This window comes from Myotis brandtii, unplaced genomic scaffold (assembly GCF_000412655.1).
Source record: "Myotis brandtii unplaced genomic scaffold, ASM41265v1 scaffold1, whole genome shotgun sequence".
Taxonomy (NCBI): domain Eukaryota; kingdom Metazoa; phylum Chordata; class Mammalia; order Chiroptera; family Vespertilionidae; genus Myotis; species Myotis brandtii.
This window is the reverse complement of record NW_005353324.1, coordinates 2,042,046-2,067,602: the sequence shown is the minus strand read 5'-3', so window position 1 is coordinate 2,067,602 and position 25,557 is coordinate 2,042,046. Positions and strand designations below refer to the sequence as shown.

Below are 25,557 nucleotides of genomic sequence, written 5' to 3'. Positions count from 1 at the left end.
CTTGCGCTGACTGAATGATGTTTTTTCCAGTACAAAGGAGACTTTAAATGCATCTGATGGCCAAGTGCCTCAGATCAAGTGATACTAAGATGATCTTGAAAGTAGGAATAAAAAGGATATATGATGTGACTATTTTGGAGGAACAAGAGGCACACTCCCAATGGTTAAGCTTTAAAACGTTCCCTTTACTTCTTCAAGCTGGAGGAACTAGAAAATTGATGATCAATGAGGTTAAGAACAGCCATTGTAACTTCAAGAAAGAACATCCAATCCTTATAAACCTGTAAGAGCTGTGTAAGACTCTCAATGCTGAATTGAACTTGAAAAGTACAATGATAGTCATACCACATGGTCACATATGAATTGATATAGAGGAAGATGGGAGACTCTAAAGCTGAAAAACACGAGGAGATGATTAACAGTAGAGAAAGCAGTAAATGTCACTTAGGGAAGACCACTGTAATCCATTGGGCAGAACTTGGTCACGTGACCACAGCTAACTACAAGAGAGACTGGGAAATGCAGCCCATCTATGTGCCTAGGAGGCAAAGGAAATAGTGTTTGGTGAATACATCATAGGCCTTACTACAGTTCAATAAGTAATTGCTGAAAGCATATGACGTGGCAGGCTCTGTGTATCCTCCCTGCCTTTGAAGCACAGATGGATGATTTCACAACAACGTGATCAAAGAGCAATGATCATAACAAACACAGAAGACATGGAAACTTGGAGGATGATACTTAGCTCAGCTTGGAGAAGGCTTGGACGTCTCCCTGGTAGATGAAACTCTTGTGCTGAACCTTGAGGATGGGTAGAAGAGTGGGAGGAATGGATTGGGGGAAGGTGTTTCAGGCAAAACAATGATCAGATTAGATCATTCTGTGTGGAAGAGGACTATAAGCAATTCAATATTATTAGAGTGAAAGGAATGGGCAAGAAGGAGGAGCAGGAGATGAAGCTGTGGGGACCTGGCATGAAATTTAGAGGCAATTGAAGAGTTTCAATAAGCAACGGGAAGAAAGTTGGGTGGGGGAGGGATGGTCACATGGGCAGAAACACATTTAATAGAGATCACTTTGGTATCTATATTCAGGATGATATTGAAGGAGGCAAGACTTAGAGAACAGTTTAGAAGTTTTTACAAGTGTCCAGGCAGGAGATAATAAGGGTTTGAATTAGACTGTAAAGAAATGATTGATGCAAGAAATATAAATAACTTAAAATTGGGAAAATTTGCTAATTGGTTATATGTGAAGGTTAAAATAAAAGAGACTGGAATCAGCCCCAGACTTCTGACTTGGGTAACCCTACAACTTGTCTTGTCATGGACTGACATAGAAACATAAACCTATAAAAATAGATAGATCAGAGGGTCTGGGAGAAGGTGAGTGCAGTTTGGAGAATTGTCTAGTCATATATTGCATGGCAAACTATTTCGAAACTTAGTGACATAAAACAACCACCAATTTACTATGCTCATGGATTCTGCAGGCCAAGATGTTGGACAGGGCTCAGCAGAAATGCTTTATGTCTACTCTACCACATCTGGGGCTGTAGTTTGGAAGAAACATATGGCTGGAATCATAGGAGATTTTTGCACTCACAGGCTGGGGCTTTGATGGGAATAGTTAGAAGGCTGAGTTTAGCATTATAGAATGGTCAGCAGCATCCTTGCCCTCTACCTACAAGATAACAAATGCATCCCACCCACCCACTTGTGACAACCAAACTATCTGGCATTGCCAATATTGCCGGAAGGGCAACTATCTCCTATTATAGCCAGTTGAGGAGCAGTGGGCTACATGTGTCTGAAACTTAGCCAGGACTGGAGAATGACTTTGCAAGTCATCAGCATGTAGGAGGTCATTAGAGCCATTACAATCTATGAGATGCCTTGGGATATTTGGAATGAGAAAATTAGAGGGTCAAGGCTAGAAGTAAAGACCCATATTGAAGAGGGTAAGAAAAAGGGATAACATTAAGAAAGACAAAAAAAAGTGCTCGTGTCAACAGCACATATACTAAAATTGGACCGATACAGAGAAGATTAGCATGGCCCCTGCTCAAGGATGACTCGCAAATTTTTGAAGCGTTCCATATTTTTACGAACATAGATAGATCCAGAGACAGAGAAGCATGGAACAGACTGTCAAACTTCAGAGGGAAGGCAGGGGAGTGGTGGGGGAAGAGATCAACCAAAGGACTTGTATGCATGCATGTAAGCATAATCAATGGACACAGACACTTGGGGTGTCGGGGGAGGGCATGTGCAGGGGAGGTGGGGGTGGCTGAGGAGAGGTCAATGGGGGAAAAAGGAGACTTATGTAATACTATATGTAATACTTCAAACAATAAAGAATTAAAAGAAAGATTTTTTAAAAATCAAGAGAGATAGTAGGAGAACCAAGAAAGAAAGGAAAGGGTGGTGCAGTGGCTATTGCTAGTGTCTGCCCAACACCTTATCTCTACTCTCTCCTTCGATAAACCCATCTGCTGGGCCACAGTAGCTGGTCCATGGATGGCCACACTACAAAAGATAGGCCAAGTAGTCCTTCCCTGTGATTTTAATTTCGAACCTTGAAGCAAGATGTTTCTTTCCTTTTGTTTCCTTATATTGGAATGATGTCAATAAACCCAGAAGTGCCTATGGCGAAGGTTCCTGCCAATGGCAGGTTCAGCTGTGGGTTTTTCAAACGGGCCGTAGTTTGCCCACGGCTGGTCTATGGTATGCTCCCTGCCAATGGCAGGTTCAGCTGTGGCTTTACATGTGCCATGAGTTGATAATCACCACTTGTGCCTTGCAGCACAGGAAGAGGCTCTGAGGGAAGTTGGTGGGAGCTTTCTAAGGCACCTACACTTCCTCACGTCTTCTCAGATGTTGAACTGTCAGCGAGTGCTTCTCTGTGGCATCATGGAAGACAATCAGGGAAGCTGCACTGAAAACATCCCTTTCATGCTGTCTTCCGAACTAAGTAAGAAAAAGGAGACTTATCTCTCTCTCTCTCTCCCTCTCTCTCTCTCTCTCTCTCACACACACACACACACACACACACAGAACATGTGAGCTTGCACGGTAGCAAACAATTCAACACATTATACTGGTACACGTGTTACAGTTTCATCTGAATGACACTAGCAACAGAGAGAAGCAGAGCTGAGAGCTGAGAAAGACTAACCTTTTTGATAGCATGTGAGCCTTAGCACCCAGTCATCCCTGAAGCCAGATCCAGGGCTTCCCTTCCTCCTTATATAAACCAACAAATGCTTTTCAGTTGGGTATCTTTTTGTTGCAAATTAAAGTGTCCTAATATAGAAACTGGACCCAGGAGTGAGTGACAGACCTAAATTGTGAAACTGCTTCAGTCAAGACAGGGAAGATAACAGTGGAGTTTCCCCTATCTTTGGCTGAAAAGCTGAATCCCTGGCATATAGAAGTAAAGCAGTGGGTGGAACTGCTACTTGGTGCATTTTCCCTCAAAGTCCCCAACACCCTAAAAGTTGAAACCTTACCAACTTGGTAGAAAGGCATCAGGATATTGGAGAACTGGGAAAGCCAGATGCCCAGAGTCTCCCCCAGTGGGTGGAACTGCTACTTGGTGCATTTTCCCTCAGTCAAAGTCCCCAACACCCTAAAAATTGAAACCTTACCAATTTGGTAGAAAGGCATCAGGATATCGGAGAACTGGGAAAGCCAGATGCCCAGAGTCTCCCCCAGGGGTCCTCAAACTACGGCCCGCGGGCCACATGCAAATACAAATATTGTATTTGTTCCCGTTTTGTTTTTTTACTTCAAAATAAGATATGTGCAGTGTGCATAGGAATTTGTTCATAGTTTTTTTTTAAACTATAGTCCGGCCCTCCAACGGTCTGAGGGACAGTGAACTGGCCCCCTGTTTAAAAAGTTTAAGGCCCCCGGTCTCCCCAAACACCTCCAGTAGCCGCTGCTTTACAAGGGCCGTATCCCTCCCCATTGCCAGCTTTGGATGCACCCAGGGGATGGAGGCAGTGCCCCATTGTGTCATTTTCCTAAGAGCCAGAGATGAAGATAGATCTGTTCACCTAAAGCCCAGGGGAATGGGATGGTTCCTGCATTGCTGCCCAGGGACTGAAACCACAAGGTTGGGACCCAGCTTCAGAGATGCTAATTTTGGTAGTTGTTACTAGCCAATGGAGCCCCCAAAGTGATATAATTGGACCAGCCACTGAGGGTTTCAAGCACACTGTATTGCCCCCTTGTCAAATAGAGATTTGTGATTGTTCACTTCTAAGACAGCACTCCAGGCCTTCAAGCCCCGATCTCAGAGAGTCGGTTGCTAAAGTAGTAGAGGCCTTAGAGACTCCTAGTTAAGCAGGGCCATTGCTCCATTTTCCAGTTTCTCCATTTCTACCAGCAGAGGAAGGCTCCGGTCCGATCTCAGAGAGTCGGTTGCTAAAGTAGTAGAGGCCTCCGAGACTCCTAGTTAAGCAGGGCCATTGATCCATTTTCCAGTTTCTCTATTTCTACCAGCAGAGGAAGGCTCTGGTTCATCCTCTCAGGCACGGTGATGAAGCCAGTGGATAGTAGGAAGGCTCTGAAGCATCCAGACACACTGTGGAACCCACTGCATGTCAGGAGAAGGGAGCAAGTGGACAGAATGCACGCTTTCTATCAGGCTGGTGGAGGTGCTTCCTCTTCCTTCCCTACCAACTTCTTCTCTCCATGTGGGCCCACCATCTTATTCCAGCTTTAGGTAAGTCTTCTAGTTCTCCACCTGCTTAACAATTACTCAACTTGACTGTAACCATCCTATGTAATAAAAGCCTAATATGCTAAGTGTCTGGTCGTCCAGTTGTCTGTTCAACCAATCAAAGCATAATATGCTAATGATATGCTAAGGTCACTCAACTGCTCGCTATGACATGCACTGACCACCAGGGGGCAGACGCTCAACACAGGAGCCAGGCTCATGACTGGAGCCAGGCTCACAGCTGGAGAGTACAGCAGTGGCGGTGGTGGGAGCCTCTCCTGCCTCCCTGGCAGCGATAAGGATGTCCTACTGACGGCTTAGGCCCGCTCCCCTGGGGAGCTGTCAGTCGGATATCCCCCTAGGGCTCCCGGATTGGGAAAGGGCACAGGCTGAGCTGAGGGACCCTCCCCCTGAGTGCATGAATTTCATGCACCAGGCCTCTAGTAGCATATAACAAACAGAAAATGAAAAACCCCTAGTCACTCAGGGGCCATTGCTCCATTTTCCAGTTTCTCCATTTCTACCAATTCTCCAGTTATTTGAAGGGTCTGACAAAAGGAATGCCATTGAAGATAACCACAGAGACAGGCACAAAACAAAAAAAAAGATTTCCTGTAACATTTATTTTTTTCCTCCCATCCTAATTTTGACTTTATTCCTCACCTCCCATTTCAATTCTTTTCTTGGAAATCCAAACTTGTGGGTTTTTTTAAACAACATGTTTAAAATCATGATTATCTAAAGTCATAACAAAATTTTCTGCTCTCCAAAAAGGGGGGGAAACACAGCTTTTATTCTTAGGCAGCATTTTTCAAATACCCATGTTAATATATATTTTTAATAAACTATTTAAAATAAAACCCTTCATCCTTTGAGGTTACTGACATTTGTCTAGTTCACTGACACATCTCCCATAATACATTAATTCTATTCATTTTTCATGAATGAAGTGGAAACTATACTAAAATATAGGATTTTAATCCCTGAGGTGCCAGTTAAAATGGACGAGGTTGCCATTGCAACACAGGATTTTAAAAAATCAGCCTTAAATAATGAGCATGGCTCATGCTATCGGCATCGGAATCCCCTCCACACCATGGAGTCACTTAGAAAACTGCGTTTACTGGGTGACGTTCACCTTGCAGCCCCTAGCCCTCGCGCTAGGCACATCTTTCCTTTTGTAAAGGAATAACACGTAGCCATGAAGTCTGCAGCAACTTCTGAGATCCTCAGAAATCAAGAGAAACCACAGTCCTGTTTCTCTCATCTCCATCCACATTGTTGGAGAGGGATTTTCAGCACCATTCCAAGACCCGGAAAGGTGGGGGGACCGACTGGGGTTTTCTACTTGGCCACACATTTAGTCAGAAGGAGGGATCAGTCCTCCTGGCTAGAAAGCGGGGGTGACCTGCTTGTCTCTCGGCGTCCGCGGTAACCTTAGCAGAACTGCTTCGGCTCTGCGCCCACCCCCCCTGCAGCCCCCGCTCCCTGTCTCCCGGGGGTGCGGGGTCCTGCTTCCAGCGGTGCGGGGGGGCCTGCGCCTGCCCTAGTAATAGCGGTTCAGGCTCCGGGTCCCGGGCACCTCGGGCTGCCCATTCATCCAGATCTCCCTGATGATGCGCTCCCGCTCCTCCAGCCGCTGCGCGCGCTCCAGCTCCTCCGCCGACGTGAAGACGTTCTTGTTCAAAGTCCTCTCGAAGCGGCGGTGTCTGCGGACCGAGATGTCAGAGCTGCCATCCTCGCTGTCGCTGCTGTCGCTGCTGTCACTGCTGCTCTCCTGGTCCGGCAGGAACTTCTTCCGGGAACGGGACCGCCGCCGACAGTCCACGCGGCAGGACAGCCTCATCACCAGCGCAGCCAGGGTGAGGACCAGCCCGAGGCACACGCCCGAGACGAAGTACAGCGCTGCTCGCTCGGGGTTTTCTGGAGGAGGAGAGAGAAGAGAGCGTTGGGAGAGATGGCAGCTCCAGCCCGCCCTGTACACCGCTCACCAGGCCCCAAAGCGTTGAGAGTTACAAAGACTGCCTTCCCGCTTGACAAAATGCATAATGTATTCAAAATATAAGTATCCACCAATGAGGAATCTGGGTAGTGTGTGAGATTCTTTTCCTATTCTTGCAACTTTAAAGTTGAAATCATTTCAAAAAGTTAAAAGAAAGAAAAATATGTAACACCACGTTAAGCAGGCTACTGTGCTTAGATATCATTTCATGAAGAGGTGTACCTGTCTAACGTTTATTTTAGCCTATACTAGAAAAATCTTTGCCTTTGAATTTACTCCTGCAACCCCTTCAATAACCTATTAATCACATTTTTGGGCTTCTTCTTTCTTCGCCCCCTCCTTCATCCTTCTCCTCTTCCTCCTCCCCCACCCCCTCCTCCTCCTTTTTTGATGAGAAATCTATACTAATAAAAGCCTAGGTGGCCCTCTTGCCCTTGCGGGAGGCCCTCACGTCAGATGGCCGCCACAAGATGGCCGGCAGGGAAGGGCAGTTGGGGGCTATTGTAGCAGGGGAGCAGTTAGGTGTCAATCAGACTGGCAGGGGAGCGGTTAGCAGGCGATCAGGCTGGCAGGCAGAAGTGGTTAGGGGCAATCAGGCAGGCAAACAGGCGAGTGGTCAGGAGCCAGCAGTCCCGGATTGTGAGAGGGATGTCCGATTGCCGGTTTAGGCCAGATCCCGCAGTCGGACAACTCCCGAGGGGTCTCAGATTGGAGAGGGTGAAGGCTGGGTTGAGGGGCCCCTCCCCCCCGCACAAATTTTGTGCACCAGGCCTCTAGTTTATAAATAAAGGCAAGGTCAACTATCTTGTTTATTCTGAATATAGCATCACAGGCCTTGTCAACAAGTATAGGCAGCTTCCAAGATGCCCCCCAGGTGTTGGTATTCCACTCTTAATGCAAGCACCTCCCTTTGAGGGCTGGACCTAGTGGGCTAGACCCAGTGACTTACTTCCAATAAATAGAAAATAGCAAACATGATGGATGAGTCTAAGATAAGGTGACATAAGGCTAACTTCCAATTTGCTCGTGCTCTTTCTCTCGCTTTTCTCAGTTGCTCACTCTGATGAAGCCAGCTGCCATGCTGCAAGCTGCCCGACAGAAGCCCACAAAGCAAGGAACTAAGTTTGGACTCTGGCTAACAGCCTGCAAAGAACCGAATCATGTCAACAGCCACGTCAGTGAGCTTAGAAGTGAATCCGCTGGTGGAGTCTTGAGGTGGCCACAGCCCTGGCCTCGAAAGCAGCCTGGTGGGAGACCTTGAACCAGAGAACCCGCCAAGCCAAACCCAGATCCCTGACCCACAGACACTGAGAGATAGTAAATGTATGTTGCTTTAAGTCATTAAGTTTTGAGGTCATTTTCCATACAATAATAGATAATTTATACAATAACGTCAAGTGTAGGCATTTTGGAATGGCCTCAACAGGTTAATTTGCAGAGGAGGAATCTGAGTCCTTCTTTGGTGAGAAAAGAAAATATTCATCCTATAGATAAGCAATAGGCTTAGTGCATCCAGTGATGATCGCTATATGATGTGCTCAACAGAATGAGAGCCTTTGAGTGAACAGCTTTCCTTTTCTAGGTAAGTATGAGAACATGGGACATGCCTGGCCTTGAGTAAGAGGGCATGGTCAATCTGACAGGACCTACAACTGACACCAACAATTAAGTTTCCCAAAATCTATATTCATTGGTAATTATGAATTAAAAGATACAGTGTTTTGCAGGGTTTTTAAGACTCTAAATGGGATAATATGTGATATACATTTGCTTTCTAAATTTAAGAATGTTTCTTATAGAGATTTCCAGACACATCAACAGCACTTTTTTAAACTTTTTTTTATCCTCATCGGAGGATATGTTTATTGATTTTTAGAGACAGAGGATGGAAGAGTGAGAGAGAGAGAGATCAATGTGAGAGAGAAATATCAGTCGGTTGCTCCAGTACATGCCCTGACCAGGGATCGAACCTTTTGGTGTATGGGACAACTCTCGAACCAACTGTGCTACCCCACCAGGGCAGCATTCTTTTTGCTTGCTGCAATGATGTTCTGTTTATGTTCATTTTCTTATTGTTTCAGATTTTTCACTATTATGATCAATGCTACCAAGGAGTCAATATCCTTGTATACATCTCTTTATGTATAAGCAGAATTGTTTCTACAGGTTAGTTATCTAGAAATAGCTGCATCAAAGGGCATAAGCATTTTAAAGTTTTATGCTTTCTAAACTGCACCCAAAAAGGTTCTATCAGCCTAAACACAGCATATTAAACATACGTGAAATCTCCACCGAATGATAGGAATGTAAATAAAATAAATAAAAATTATAGGTACAAAGAGAAGAGTAGATAATAAAGTAGAAAACATTGTCAATACAGAAACTTGATCTATAGCACCACCTTCTGGAAAATAAAAGAATGGTTTCCAGCAACCTGCCAGGTGAGTTGTAAAAAGCCAAAAAGACATAAAGCTTAAGAATTTTGCTACAAGAAAAAGCAAGAAGTGCAGAACAGGTGTACAAATACAAGGTCAGAGAGTAACCCAGATATAACAGGATCAACAAACAGTGTACCCCATGTGAAGACAAGTAGTAAAGATTTGAGGAGGTGTCTACTACATCAAAGGCAAAATCAGCAATGCAAAACTAAGAAACATGAAGAATAAATAAAACACATCATCACCAAAAGATAATAATCTTCCAAATAACCAAGCTCAAAACATAGAATCTTGCAATCTAGTGGATAAAAAATTTAATAGCTGTTTTGAGGAAACAATGAAAGACAAACACAAAAGACAATTCAACAAAATCAGGAAAAGAAAATACATGAACAAAATGAGAAGTTTATCAAAGAGATAGAAACTTTAGAAAAGAACCAAACAGAAATTCTGGAGCTGAAAAATTCAATGATTGAAAAAAATTCAATACAGGGAATCTGCAGCAGAGTAAATCAAATGGAAGACAGAATAAGCAACCTACATGATAGAAACCTTGAAATAACCAAATTAGAGGTGAAGCGGGGGAGGAAGAATATACAACAGTGAAGAAAGCCTACATGATCAATGGGATTCCATCTTATAAATATTAACATAATTTATGTTCCAGAAAGAGAAAAGAGGATGAAGCAGTCGGGAAGTTTATTTAAAGAAGTAGTAGCTGAGAACTTCCCAAACCTGGGGAGAGCCTTAGATATCCCAGTTCCCAAAGCTAATAGATCACCCTTCTACCTCAATGCAAAAAAACCTTCTCCGAGATACATTATAATGAAACTGTCAAAAATCAAAGAAAAAGAAAGAATCCTGAAAGCAGCTGAGAAAATATTGCAACCTCCAAAGGAACCCCCATTAGGCTGTCCACAAATTTCTCAGCAGAAACCCTTCAAGCTAGGAAAGTAGAATAACATATTCAAAGTGCTAAAAGAAAATAGTTGTCAGCCAAGAATACTCTATCTGGAAAAGCTATCCAGATCTGAAGGAGAAATACTTTATCCAGAGAAACAAAAGCTGAGGGAGTTCATCACAAGAAATGCTGAAAGTTCTTCAAGCTGAAATTTAAAAATGCTAATTAGTGACATGAAAACATATGAAAGTATACAACACACTGGTAAAGGTAAATATAAAGTCAGACTTAGAAAACTCTAGTTCTGTAATAGGAGAGTGTGTGAGCCACTTAACTATAAGATAAAGGTTAAAGGAAAAGAGTAATAAAAATAACTCTAACTACTATAATCTGTTAATAAATATACAATATAAAAAGAGGTAAATTGTGATAGCAAAAATATTAAAGAGGGAAGTAAAAGGGTGGAACTTTTGTTTATGCAATTGAAAGCTTTCACCAATGCATATGATGTTAGCTGTGGGTTTGGCATTTATGATTTTATTATATTGTGGTATGTTCCTTTCATACCTAATTTGTTGAGGGTTTTATCATCAAAAGATGCTGTAGTTTGTCAAATGCTTTTTCTACCTCTATTGAGATGATCAAGGACAAAGAAGATGAAATCACTATCTCAAAGAGACACCTGCATTCCCATATTCATGGCAGCATTATTCACAATAACCAACACATAGAAACAGCCTAAATGTCCGTCAGCAGAAGAATAAATAAATAAAGAAAATTCAGCCATAAAAAGGAAAAAATTCTGCCATTTGCAACAACAGGAATGGATTTTGAGCACATTATGCTAAAATTGAGATAAATTAGCAAATACAAATACTGTATCATATCACTGATATGTGGATTAAAAAGTTAAACTCATAAAAACAGAGTAGAATGCTGATTCCCAGGGGCTGTGGTGCAGGAGAATTGGGGAGATGTTTAAGGGTACAAATTTGCAATTAGTAGGTAAGTCCTAGAGATCTAATGCATAGCGTAGTGATTATAGACAACAGTATTGTATTACAGACTTCAAAGTTGCTAAGAGAGTAAGTAGATCTTAATTGTTCTAGCACAAAACAGTGATAATAACTGTGTGACATGCTAGAGGTGTTAGCTAATGTGACGATGGGACTCATATTGCAATGAAGGAGGCTGAACCTGACTCTGCCCAGTTGATACTCAGCGAACACTGGGAGGATTCAGAGAGCTCTGGCCTGGAGGAGCTTAACATTCCAGCAGGGAAGTGACCCATTGGCTCCAGTACCAAAGAAAGCGCTGCAATAGGAGCATGAAGAAGGATCTCTGAAAACACAAAAGTGAGTAAAAAAGTGAAGTGGAGATATGGAGCTCTGAGAGGGCTTTCTAGAAAAGATTTGCAAACCGATGCTTTGACCAGAGTGGAAAACCACCAGGCAGACCTGCATTTGAAGCTTTAGCTCAGCCTCATCTTTCAAACAAAAATAACACTACCCACCTAGCCTGGTGAACTGTGGTAAAGGTTAAAGGTATGACAGGTGACCAGCATAAAGGGATTATCTGAGATCCTGGCAAAGAGAGGCATTAAATAAATAACTCACTGTTTCTTTCTTTCTTTCAAAATATTTTTTTATTGATTTCAGAGAGGAAGGGAGAGGGAGCGAGAGATAGAAACATCAATGATGAAAGAGAATCATTGATCGGCTGCTTCCTGCATGCCCCACACTGGGGATCGAGCCCACAATCCAGGCATGTGCCCTGACTGGGAATCGAACCTGGGACCCTTCAGTCCACAGGCCGATGCTCTATCCACTGAGCCAAACCAGGTAGGGATGTTTTCTTTCTTTCCTTCCTCTTTTCCTTCTTCCTTTCTCTTTCTTCTTTCCTTCCTTCCTCCCTCCCTCCTTCCCTCCCTCCCTCTCCTTCTCATATCTATCTATCTATCTATCTATCTATCTATCTATCTATCTATCTACCTACCATCTATCATCTCTATCTCCCTCTTTCCCATCCACCCATCTATCTAATCTACCTGTTTTCCTCCCTCTGTCCCTCTCTACTTTCCTTCCTTTTCTCATCCCACCCTCTCATCCCTCTGAGTGTCTGTCTCTGTCTTCTTTCATACCCTGTCCTCACCCCACCTGTTATAAAGGTTAACTTTGAAGATGGTTACTGAACTGAACCTTGGAAACCACGGTTCTCCCTCTAGCTTAACTAGTCCATCCTGTCCTGCCAGCCGATCAGAAAACATCCTCTTTTGCCTACAGCAATCTCAGACATGGATTCCCAGAGAAGCCCGCTGAAAGCAAGCCCAAAGCACCAGGGAGTTTATGGGGCCTCCCCGGGTCCTGTGTGGTGACTCAGGGCTCATTTTCGGAGCTAACATAAACTGTTTTGTCTTTCTTTGTCATTCTTCTGCAAACATCAAAACTGTAGCTCTCTCGTGGTTATGTTTTTTCTCTTCTCCGCCCCAGGTCACTTCCTCTTGGCCAGTGATCTACCCTGGTCTTGAGCAGATCCAGACAGCTGTTAATGGCCCAGGAAGCAGAGTGGGGAGGGCTATTGTCATTGTTTTCCCTCAATAAATAAAAATACATGTATTGCTGTATCTCGCTTCCTGCAGCGTCATTGTTTTCCTGGGCAGGAAGAGGCTCTCTGTGGAGGTCCTGGGGCTAATATCATTTGCACCCCCGAGGTCACACCAGACCGTGCCCTGCAGACTCGAAGGGGCAGAGAGCAGCACCAGTCCAGGCCAGGTCTGCTGGTGGCCCTGCAGGTGGAACATTTAATTCCCTCCCTGAACTTTCTTGTGGGCCCCAAAGCCTGCCGTCCCTTCAGTGGAAAAAAAAAAGTGTTAAAAATAGGCCTTCAGAATCCTAATGGGAGCCCCTGTGGAATCAGGGAGTATTCAGCATAAGCCCTTCTGGGAACTTGTAAGGCACGGCAGGATGTCTCTTAATGGGGCTCTGCCCCTCCGCATAGAAAAGTGAAGACTCCCACTAACCCTCCTGCCCTCCCTGGATGCTGGAGGAGCTTCTTTCCTCCTCCTCCCATCCCTGGCCTGCTGTTTCCCAGGAAGGAGGCGTGTTGGGGAAGCACTGTCCCCATAGGCGAGCTGTGGCGTGTGCTCCTTTGCTTTCACCTCTTTCATTTTCCCCTCTTCCCTTATCCTCCCCCCATCATACCTCAGAAGAGGCTGTCCACTGCCCGGCCACCCTCCTGACCCATCCACTCACTTTTCTTCACCTGCAGCGGGACAGACCTGCCGTCCCACAGCCCTAGGACTCAGGGGAGCTAGACAGAAGCCCTGACCCCTTCTCTGATCTGGCCTAAGGGCTGCAGAAGCTGATACTGTATTCTGACGCTCTTCCCGCTCCTTTGAGTCTGAAAGGGAGGAAGAGTGTGATTAATTAGCCCCTCCAAACTAGGCAGCACTTTATGTAGTTGTATTATAATCAGTTATGTAACCAACATTTCCCCCACATAAACAGTGAGAAATTTGAAGGCAAAATCCATGAGTCATGTTGGATTTCCAGAGCATCCAGCACAGTGCCTTGCTTATGGCGTATATCTCTTTAATTACTGAATTAAATCATGAATAATACACAAGCTCTACAAGTCCAGTTAATAGTGTTATTATATGCGGATAAATATGTATGTAGATGTATGTATGTGTATATATGCATGTGTATGTATATATAATACATATATTATATATAATAGTACAACATTAAAAGAGTAGAGGATGGAAAACATTTATAAAATCACCGTAATCTCACAAAGTGAATAATAGTAAAGTGAATTTCCTTCTCTTCTATTTTCTCTCATATAAATCTGTGGCTATTTATTTATATTTACTTGATTATAGTACAGAGATTTCCCATATAATCCCAGCCCCACACATGTCTAGCCTCTCCCATTATCAACATCCCCCTGACAGAGTGGTACATTCGTTGCAATTGACGAACCTGTATAACACATCATTCTCACCCAAAGTTCATAGTTTACACTAAGGTTTCCTCTTGGTGGTGTACAATCTGTGGGTTTGTACAAATGTATAGTGACATGTTTTCATGTCACGGAGAGTGTTTTCACTGCCCTAAAAATCTCCTGCGCTCCACCTATTCCTCCCTCCCTCAAGGATACACATCTCCTAGAGTGCCCAGCATCTTTCTTTACTGGTCCATCATCTTCCCCTCACTGAGGCCTAACAATGGCTACATAGCATTCTACCCCATGAATACACCCCAAGTTACAAAAAGCATTTTCTATCTTTGGATATTTAGGTGGCTACTTTTTTAAAATTAAAAATAAGGATGGAAGAAATATTTTTGTGCTTCACACACTTCTAATTTTGTTTCTTTTACTTACTGCCTTATGATGGATTCTCAGAAAAGGAATATCTGTATCAAATGGAATACATACTTTTATACCTTTTGATACATATTTCCAAGTGGCTTTTCAGATACATTCATTTATCTTACCCTTAGTTGTGTATGAAAGTACCACTTTCACCAGACCCTCTCCAGGAGGGGATATTCCACTGCTAAAATTCCCCCCCAAAATTTTATAGGTCAATAAATAGTTCCTTTATTTATTCCACAAAAATTTACTGTGGGTCTGAAATGCCTTTGGGGCTAGAGCCATAAAGGTTCTCAGCCCTCACAGGATTCCCAGTATAAAGGGAAATAATATAAAACAGAAACTACAGTACTTTCTAAAAATCCCCAAATTAATGAAATGATTGAGTTATGGTGGGTTAGGGTCCCCTGCTGAGAAGAGACCACCTTATTCATGACAAGCTCATAGGAAAAGTGATTCATTTTCTGGCTAACTGCTACATGCCCACACTGCTGCATTCGCAAAGAATATTGGTTAAATAAAAAAACATGATCCCCCAAAACTTCTGAATTGAAAAAATTACTATAAGCAAAGTCAAACGACAAATGCCAAGGAAAAATATTTGAAATATGTAACAGAGGCAAAGGACTGATATATAAAGAGCACTTAGGGAGAGCATTAAGAAAAAAGAGCAACAACCAATAAAGAAAATGGACAAAAGATATGAATAGTTGACAGAATAATAAGTACAAATGGTCCTTAAACATATGAAAAGATGCTCGCCTACAGCAGGGGTTGGCACACTGTGGCTCACAAGCCAAACCTGGCCAGCTAGTTGCATTATTGGCACAGAGTCATGCACATCCATTTATGTTTTCGCAGGCTACATTGCAGAGTTGAACTGTTAGAACAGAGACCCTACAGCCTGCAAAGCTGAAAATCTTCACGATCTGACCCTTCACAGGAAAAGTATGCTGACCCGTGACCTAGAAAAACAGAAATTAAATGACATTTGAATGTTATTTTTCTTCTATCAGACTGTTGAAAATTCATCCGTTTGAAAATACTATTGCAGGACCTTCTCATACTTCTTATAAAGAGTAAACTGATAAAACTCTTTAAATGGCAATTTGGTAATATTTATCTTTTTTAAAATTTTATTTATTTTACTTAATCTTCACCAGAGTATATTTTTTCCATTGATTTTTTTAAAAAAAATTAATTTTAAAAAAGCAATTATTCCATTTAAATTTTCTAACAACCTTATTATAAGTTATTATTGCGGTTATTATTATCAACAAAATGATCACTCTCATTATAAATTATTGTAGTACGGTCCCAAGGGGTTGCTTGCAAATTGTTGAAACAAGAAATGCTAACTCCTCCAATCCATGTGCTAAGATAGAGGGAAACAAAACAATTGTGTGTGGAGAACACAGATGGGCCCCTAAGCCCAAGCGGGGTGTGAAGGGAGAATATGACACTGAGAGAGTCCTGAAGACTGGGAGCGAGTTAGCCGGTCCAGGCCTGGAGGGAAGAATTCTTGGGGGGGCGGAAATGATTGTGCAAAAGCAAAGAGGCGAGGAAAGCTCTGGCAAATGGTTTAAAAGGACTAGAGCGAGGCCTTGGTCAGGGAGGGCTATAGCTAAATAAGAACATGGAAATGTCAAGGTCAGACAGGAAAAGCTCTGGGAAGGCACAAATCAAACTGCAGATTGGAGTACCTCAAACCATCCCCAAGCCCCTTCTCCCTGGCTTGCCTCTACTCTAGAGCATGTTCTTCCAACTCCAGCACTGTTGATATCTTTAACCAGGTAATTCTTTGGTGCAGGGGTTGTCCTGTGCAAATTGCAAATTTGTTTCTCTACCTGCTAGATATCAGTGGCAGCCACCCCTCCCTGCTCCAGTTGTGACAACCAACAGTGTTTCCAGACGTTGCCTAAAATACCACCATAGGGCAAAATCACCCCTGATTGTAAACCACAGGTTCAGAGGTTAAAAAAGCGAAAATTCTCATTTTTCCTTCCTCTCTTGCAGCTAGAGATGGCCATGTGACACAGTTCCTGCCAATAAAATACCAGTATGAGAGTAGACGGACTGGAAAATCCTTCCTTTCACTGCCTTCTTTTGCTCTTGAATGAAGTCAACAGCAGCAGCAGCCACTTTGCAGCCAGGAGATGGCAAGCATAAAAGAAAAGCCATGAAAATCACACTGAGGTTCACCCCTACATATTTAAGTCCATGGACTAATGCTAGCAAGCACCTACCTCCAGACTTCTTGTTTTGTGGGTAAGATAACTCCTGTGTGTTTAGGCCACCAAGTTAAGGTTTTCTATTATATGTAGCTGAAAACAATTCTATAATTGTGAAATCACACAAAAGTTTTCGGGTTTTATCCCGGTGATAGTGAGGATCCACTAAGGAATTCTAAACAATAAAAAGAAGTGGATCATCACACCTACGTTTTGAAAAGATCATTTTGCTACAAAATACAATCTGTGGAGCAAGAATGGACGCAGATGTCATAGGAAATGGCATTATGGCCAGGCAGACAAAAACATGATGGGCTTGAACCATCTCAGTAGCCGTGAGAATAAAGTGGAGAGGACACATTAAGAGGCAAAATGGACCAATCCTAAGCAATTGGATATAGGCAGTGAAGAAGGTGTATCAAAGGCTAAACATTGTATTTCTTGTGTAGGTAGAAGAATGGACGCAGATGTCATAGGAAATGGCATTATGGCCAGGCAGACAAAAACATGATGGGCTTGAACCATCTCAGTAGCCGTGAGAATAAAGTGGAGAGGACACATTAAGAGGCAAAATGGACCAATCCTAAGCAATTGGATATAGGCAGTGAAGAAGGTGTATCAAAGGCTAAAAATTATATTTCTTGTGTAGGTAGTACCCTAGATGGTACACAAAAGAAGGAGCTTGTTTAAAGAGAAGAACAATATTCCATTCTAGGCTAGGTTGAATTTCAAATGCTTATGGCACATCCAACTGGTAATGTAAAAGGAATTTAGATACACAATTTGAAAGTCAGAAAAGAGTAAGATAGCAGTAATCTAAAAAATATGTGTATGATAGAATTCAAAAATTTAAGTGCCAATGAAATAATGCCACTTATTACTTAAGTGCACACGTGTCATAGGTTCGCCATCACTGCCCTAGACGGTACACAAAAGAAGGAGCATGTTTAAAGAGAAGAACAAAATTCCATTCTAGGCTAGGTTGAATTTCAAATGCTTATGGCACATCCAACTGGTAATGTAAAAGGCATTTAGATACACAATTTGAAAGTCAGAAAAGAGTAAGATAGCAGTAATTTAAAAAATATGTGCATGATAGAATTCAAAAATTTAAGTGCCAATAAAATAATGCCACTTATTACTTAAGTGGTATCAATGAAGTATAGAATACTTAAAATATAGCTAAGCAAAATAAAATTAAAAATACACAGACAGATACTCACACAAACCCAGCATTCAGGTAATAATTTACAGTAAAATGTGGTTACATATACATGCAAACACACACACATACATGGTATTATACCTCAAATGCTGAATGATAACAGGTCTTATTCAGTTAACAACATACCATAAACATCTTTCTACTTCAGTTAAAATTCACTCAATTTTCTGGTATTTTTACTAACGGTTCTGAGATCAACTGTCCTCATAATAAAATTTTCGTCCATATCCTTAATTATTTCCTCAGGATAAGTTCTGAGATGTGGAATTGCTTGCTATATGGTATATGTGTTTTTAAGGCATTTGACAGATGGTCCTAAATCATTCTCTAGAGACGTTATAGCAATTTACAATCCCATCAGCACTACATACGAGTACTCATCTCCCCACACTTTCCCCCAAACAGAAGTTAAATACTTACTCTTTGAGAAATTTGTAAAATAAAATGTTAATCTGATTGATGCTTTCATTTTGCATTTGTTATAGTGGTTCTCAACCTTCTGGCCCTTTCAATACAGTTCCTCATGTTGTGACCCAACCATACAATTATTTTCGTTGCTACTTCATAACTGTAATGTTGCTACTGTTATGAATCGTAATGTAAATATCTGATATGCAGGATGGTCTTAGGCGACCCCTGTGAAAGGGTCATTCAACCGCCAAAGGGGTCGCGACCCACAGGTTGAGAACCGCTGGTTTAAGTGCTAGAATTTGAGCTGTTTGTGCTTTATCGGCCATTTGTATTTTTTCTTTGGTAGACTGCTGATTCTTGTCCTTTGTCCACTTTTCTTTTGGTATATTTACCTTTTATTGATTTGTAAGAGCTCTTTATATGTTATAAACTTTAACCCTTTGTCAATGCTACATTTCTTAGTTTGCATTTGCCATTTAATTTGAGGGCATGTTTTGATCAGCAGATACTTAAAAGTATTGGAATGTTCATGGTTTGAATTGGCTATTGTGAAGAATGGGAACAGGATGTATCCAAAAGCAAACACAGAGACTGAAACCCTATTTGAAAGGCTCAGCTGAGGTTGGACACCATGCATTTCTAATGAGGTCAATCTGCAAAGTTGGACCAGCATTTGGTTATTGGAGTGCAGAGGGAGAAAGCGGAGAAAGTAAGATTCACTCAGACTTTGTATTTGCTTGATTTAATCAGACCCTGCACAAAGGAATAAGAGAGTTATGTGTATTAGCAAGTTTGTTGCTGAAATAATGGATCACATGGGACAAGATAAGAGATAACGGATGTGTTGGGAAGGGTCAGGGCTCCCTGTAGTTGAAAGCAAGACACAGCAGAATGAGATCATGAGAGAGCTACAAGGTTAGGAAATTTTCTACAATTTTCTTCCAGCAAACTTATCTTATTGCTTCTGCTCCATTTATTCTATTTCTTCTTTTAAAACAACAATGTATTTGTATCTGTTACATTTACCTTCACATTTTACAGTTCTTCATTTCCTTTACAGTCAGGCGGTGTTCCCCATCAAAATCAGAATCGATGCTCGCCCATCACATCTATTGATTGGATTGAGCGCATTTTATTTTAGCCACTCAACTTTCCATGGCCTTGTATCCTCTTTTTATCTTAGCCCATACTCACTTAATAGAAGCATTGTCTTCCTGCATCTCAAGCAGTATTTAATTCCAGAATATGGGGTGGGAAGGAGAAAAGTTGAAGAGAGAGCACAACAGGGCCAAGCACCCTTTCAGCCTTAACAAGATCACAAGACACCCGGTAAACACCAAGCCATTCAATGAGTTACCACGCTCGATGGTCACAACTCAGGGTCCTGCTGGCCAAAATGGAAGGCTGCCAGGAACCTCCTGTGCAGAGAAGAGTTCCAAAGTCCAGTACCCTGTTTGCTCTCAGCAGAGATATTTTCTTGCAACAGCTGATTTGCAAGTGTTTTTTGAGGCCTTGAAAACTCCAGACCCTCTCTGACACACACTTCATTTCGGGGGTGTCTTCACTATAGAGTTGAGGGACCATATTCAATTGCTTGTAAAAACATGGTGCCAGGGTTTCAAACATCTCTTTTCCAGCCCCAGTGTCCTTTTCCCCAAGAATAGCCTTGAAGCAAGAGCAAAGCTGGGATGCCTCTGATGGTGGGCGCCAGAGGAGGGAGGCCCCAGGCACTGAGCTTCCTTCCCTGGGGAGGCAAGGAGCTGAGTGAGGGCCCGGGTCTTTGCTGATCCGAGAAGGGAGGAGCCTGGACTGGAGGCAGGTGCGGACTACATGCTGCATCTTGCGAAACGGAAAGGAGCCAGCCCGGTATGCCCTGAGAAGCCCTCCTTCCTAAAATCAGGTTGCACGTCATCCAAGATCATCTCACAAAGAGAAGCCACGAGCTTCCCTTATCCCCAACCCTGGCTCACAGTTTCCACTGTAAGTCGAAATGCCAGGCTTTGCGTCTGAACTCTGAAGTCCCCACATATCGACCCTGGTTAGAGAACTAGAAAGCAAAGCCAGTCCTCGCCCAGAGGATATCAGTTGGAACTCCAGCCCCTTTCCTTCTATGCAACATCCAGAGAGCTCAGGTGAAGCAGAACGAAGTAAAAAACAAACCAGCAAACAATTAAAAACGCACTCAAGCAGTAGGAAATCCGTTTGGTCATTCAAACCAGTAAGCATTCTCATGTATTTTTTCTAAATGTCAGCTTGACTCAGGTATATTTCCATGTGTTTTTAAATGACTCCAGATGAAGAGCATCTGTTCCCAAGAAATGATCTTGAGCAGAAAGTCAGCCATCCTCCAAAAAGAGAACAACTTTGACCCTGGGATGGGACAAATAGCAGACTCTCCCAGACCCACACACCTTCTGTCTCCGTGTCTCCCAGAAGGTTATGAAACACCTCACACAGCCCTGGAACGCAGGACATATGCACATGCACGCACACACACACGCACATGCACATGTACATACATGTGCACACACATGCACACACATGTGCACACACATGCACACGCACACTGGGTGGGGTTGAGAACCACTGCACAGAAATTCCCAGAAGGTTATGAAACACCTCACACAGCCCTGGAATGCAGGACACATGCACATGCGCAGGTGCACACACGCACATGCACACACACGTGCACACACGTGCACACACATGCACACACACACATTGGGTGGGGTTGAGAACCACTGCACAGAAATAGGCCAGGCTGAGGATACTCCATCCAGGTCTTTCACATCAGAGTTAAATGTAAAAGATGCACACAATAGCCCCAAGCTACTTCACTCACTCTTTTAAGCCCAAAAGGAAACCAAAGATTTTCAGCAAGATAAGCTCTTGTCACCCCATCTGCCCAATTAGAGACTGCCATACTTCACTCTCAAAACACAGGACCTTTCATCTCATAACTCAGCACAGCAGAGCCCCTCTGCTCTCATTGCACAGCATTTCTCTCCTGGATGCCCCCTGGACCCAGCCCCAGGCCTCAGCCCTGGCCCAGCTGAGACTGGAGAACTACCTGAGACAAAGGAATAGGTGGCCAGGATGCTGCTGAGTAGAGCCATGTCCATGCGCTGGGCAGTCAGAGGCTCCGTGCTGCGGCGGAAGGGCAGCCTCCACGTGGCATCCAGAGGCGCCTCCCGGAGATGCTTCAGCAGGATCAGTGTGGCCCCTCCCTCTCTGCTCTTCTGTTTGGAAACACAAAGTGAGTGGTGAGAACACAGTCCGCTGTCCTGAGGCTGTGTTCCAGGTAGCCCGGGCCCAAAACAAAGAGCTAGTCTCCTAAACGCCAGCCAGCCTCCCACCAGGCTTCTAGGTCCTGTCCTCTTTGCTCTGGCGAGCTTCTTGGCTTTCCAGGAAGGGAGCACCTCCTTATGTCTCTGTTTTGCCTGGCCTTTCTCCTTTCTCTTCCCTGTATCTTCCCAACTTTACATTTTAGCACTCCTCCCTCACCTTTCCTGGTACTTTTTATTGTATTCTCCCTGTTTGCCTTTGCCCACGGTCACTTTAATCACTGCCCTGTAACCCCACGCCCCGCTGGCTCTCCGCTGGGCTCTGCTTCCCCTGCACCCACTGCACCTGTGTACTTTGATCAGCTTGCCTCATCCCACAGATCACCAAATGTGTGTCCTTGGCAATGAGTCTGAGCTGGCTACTCCAGACCTGCCAACGTGGTTCCCATTCTAAAATGCCCCCAAGAACTTGGGCGCTAGGGCCCGCCCACATTTTCATGATTCCACCTATAGAGGGACCAGGCTATTTCAAACCTGTTCCCTCTTATCTCTTCTCACTCGTTCTACCATAGAGCAAATCTCATCATTTCATTTCTGGGAGTTGTGCACCAGTCTCCTCCCTAGTCCTTTGGCCAACACCTACTTCCTGCTCCATCTAGCACCCACTCTCACCAACAGGGTCATCTTGCTAATGTGTAAATCTGACCACTTCGCTCCACCGCCCAACCCTTTCACTAATCCCCATTACACTTAATACAACACACATCCACTTCCACAAAATCGGATCCTTACCTCAGCTCCCAATTCATCTCCTACCAGAGTCTACAGCTACACACATATATACAGAGATACAAGCCTGCCTAATGCTCCAAAAATTTCAGATTTTTTTTAGTGCCCCAAATACATCAAGCCCTTTTATCTTTTTGTGCATTTGATTGTGCTCGTTCTTTGGCCTAAAATGCCCACCTCCCTTCACCTGTGTGGCAAATGTTTCCTTTAAGAGAGAATTCAAAAGTCCTATGGCAGTCCCCAAATCCCAATGATTTGTTTTGCAGAAATAGAAAAGTCCATACTAAAATTCACATTGAATCTCAAGGAATCTCAAATAGACAAATGATATTGAAAAAGAACTAAGTTAAAAATCTCACACTTCCTGATTTCAAAGCTTATTTCAAAGCTAAACAGTGTAGTCCAGCCACAGATGAATGAATAAACCAAATGTGGTAAATACTACTTATAGCCTTAAAAGGGAAGGAAATTCTGACATAGGCTGCAACATGGATGAACCCTGAGGACACTGTGCTAAGTGAAATAAACCAATCACAAAAGAATAAGTACTGTATGATTCCACTTATATGAAGTAGGACCTAGAAAAATCAGATTCATAGAGACAGAAGGTAGAATGGTAGTTGTCTGTGGTGAGGGTCAGAGGGGGATGGGAAGTTATTGTTTAATAGGTACAGAGTACAAAGTTTCAGTTTTGTAAGAAGAAAAGTATTCTGGAGATGGATGGTGGTTGCACAACAATGTAAATGTACTTAATGTCACTGAACTATACACTTAAAATGGTTAAGATGGTAAATTTTATGTTACATGTATTTTCCACAAATTTTAAAATTAATAAAAAATAAGGTGTTGATGATGCACAACAGAAAATTTTGAATGTTAATTCATATAACGAATCCTGATATCAGATTCTGGTGTTAACAGGAATGGTATCAGAATTATTTTGTAGTGATATTACAGTTGAAGACAATAACATTCTAATTTATATCAGACTATGAATATGGCTTGATTTTTAGAAAAAAATATTATCTCACATATCAAAAATTGGATAGTAAGTAGTTAAAATCTATCACATTTATAGATTAATAGATAAAAACATATTGCATCAATAAATGCAAAAATGTGTTTGTGTAAAATTTAATAAAATTTCATAATTAAAAAAAAGTCTACTGCAGGGAAGCTCCAAATCCTTCTGACTCTTTTTTTTTTTTTGCTATCAAAGTATCCAAATATTCTTCTAATAGTGCACCTATGGCATACTAATTAGAATGATCAGTTTACATGTCTGTCCCCAAGACTGAAGAGGCATCATATAAATCCTTGTACTCAAGCACCTAACTCAGTGCTAATGAAAGGAGGTTCTAAGTGAATTCTAGCTGACCTGCTGGCTGAAAAACAGAAAGAACAATTAGGCCTGAGCTGTGCATGCTTAAGTCTCAGAGCATATTTCTGAGCAGGTCTGAGGGTGAGCTGCCTTGAACTCTAAAAGGATACCGGGACGGACTGGCTGAGCCGGGTGCCAAGTAGAGCACTTCCTCAGGTCTGTGAGAGGACCACATGCAAGATGGAAGCTTTAAGTGGCACAGAAATTCTTCCTGCCTCTCCTCATGCCCCAGGTGCTAACCGAGAGGCCTGCAAGAGCCAGAGGCAGGAGGAAGAGGGAAAAGAAAGCAGGCCAAGGGTGAAGAAAAACAACCTCTAGGTGGTCCACCCTAAAGATAATCAGGACACAGTGGCAAAAGTCAGCCTCGAGAGTAGGGGTCAGGACATCTTTACTGTAGGGCCAGAGAGTAAGTATTTCAAACTTCGAGGGCCATGGAATCTGTCTCAGCTACTCAACCTTGTCATTGTGGTACAAAAGCCACCATAGACAATATGTAAATGAGTAAGTACTGCTGTGTTCCAATAAAAATTTATTTTTGAAAATAAGTGGACCCAATTTGGCCTACGGACCATAGTTTCCAGACCTCCGGTCTAGTTCTTACTCCTCAAATACAGTTCAAGGACCAGCAGCATTGACACCACTAGAGAGCTTGTTAGATCTGCATAATCCTAGACACCACCCAAGACCCTCGGAATCAAAGTCTCATTGTACAAGATGCCCAGCAGAGTTTGCCCGGTAGATCTGTGATCCACTTCAGCCTGAGCACTAAAATGCTCTAACAGCACAGGCCCAGGTGGAGTTTCGCTTAGTGCCTCCTTTATAAATCTGATCGAGGGCAGGAGAGCACTCCTCGCTGGCCCTGCCATACAGTTCGTTCTCCAACTGGCTCAGAGCACCTGAGGGAGGACACCAAGACCGAGGGCAGCACTGGGCAGAGGAGCTCCTGTTCGGGAGAGCTGCCAATGAGACAAGTCAATGAGAAGTCAGAGAAGTGAAGAACCCCAAACCCTGTGCTTCAACCCTTCTTCTCCTTGAGCCCTCCCTTAGGAGTCGTGGAACAGCTCCAGGTAGCTCTGCACATTTCCCACTGGCAGTTTGCCCTCTAATTAAAACATTACCTCCTACTGTGATGGTTAATTTTATGAGTTAACTTGACTGGCCATAGGGTGTCCAGATCAAGCATTATTTCTGGGTGTGTCTGTGAGGGTGTTTCCGGATGAGATTAGGATTCGAATTGATGGACTCACGAAAGTAGATGGCCCTCGCCTGCGTGGTGGGCATCATCCGATCTGCTGAGGGTCTGCATAGATCCAAAGGTGGAGGAAGAGGGGATTTGCTCCTTGTTTCCTGCCTCACTGTTTGGGCTGAGACATCCCATCTCATCTCATCTTGTCTGGCCCTCAGATTGGGCTTCAGGCCAGCAGCTCCCCTGGCTCGCAGGCCTGCAGACTCGGACTTTTCAGCCTTTGTGATTACATGAGCCACTTCCTCATAATAAATCTATATATAGCCCTAGCCGGTTTGGCTCAGTGGATAGAGTGTTGGCCTGCAGACCAAAAGGTCCCGGGTTCAATTCTGGTCAAGGGGCACGTACAAGAGGCAACCAGTCGATGTGTCTCCCTCACATTGACGTTTCTCTCTCTTTCCCTCTCTTGTCTACTCTCTCTAAAAATCAATGGAAAAATATCCTTGGGTGATGATTAAAAAATAATTATATATATAATCTCCATCCCACTGGTTCTATTTCTCTGGAGAACCCTGATTAATACATCTACCAATATAAAGGTAAG

General features: G+C 43.1%; 1 protein-coding gene across 5 annotated transcripts in view; it reads right to left on the bottom strand.

The window, feature by feature from the left end:
- Positions 1-5,331: 5,331 nt before the first annotated feature.
- EVA1A (eva-1 homolog A (C. elegans)) overlaps positions 5,332-25,557 on the bottom strand; it is a 57,502-nt gene continuing 37,276 nt past the window's right edge. For 4 of the 5 annotated variants that reach the window (XM_005853115.2, XM_005853114.2, XM_005853117.2 and 1 more), the window contains exons 3-4: positions 21,384-21,552; positions 5,332-6,651 (exon numbers count right to left, since the gene is read on the bottom strand). In XM_005853115.2, the coding sequence (XP_005853177.1) occupies positions 6,275-6,651; positions 21,384-21,552 (546 nt within the window). In that variant the 3' untranslated portion in view covers positions 5,332-6,274. Of the gene's footprint in view, positions 6,652-21,383; positions 21,553-21,943; positions 22,112-25,557 lie in introns of those variants that run through there. The other variant, XM_005853116.2, reaches the window with a different exon arrangement.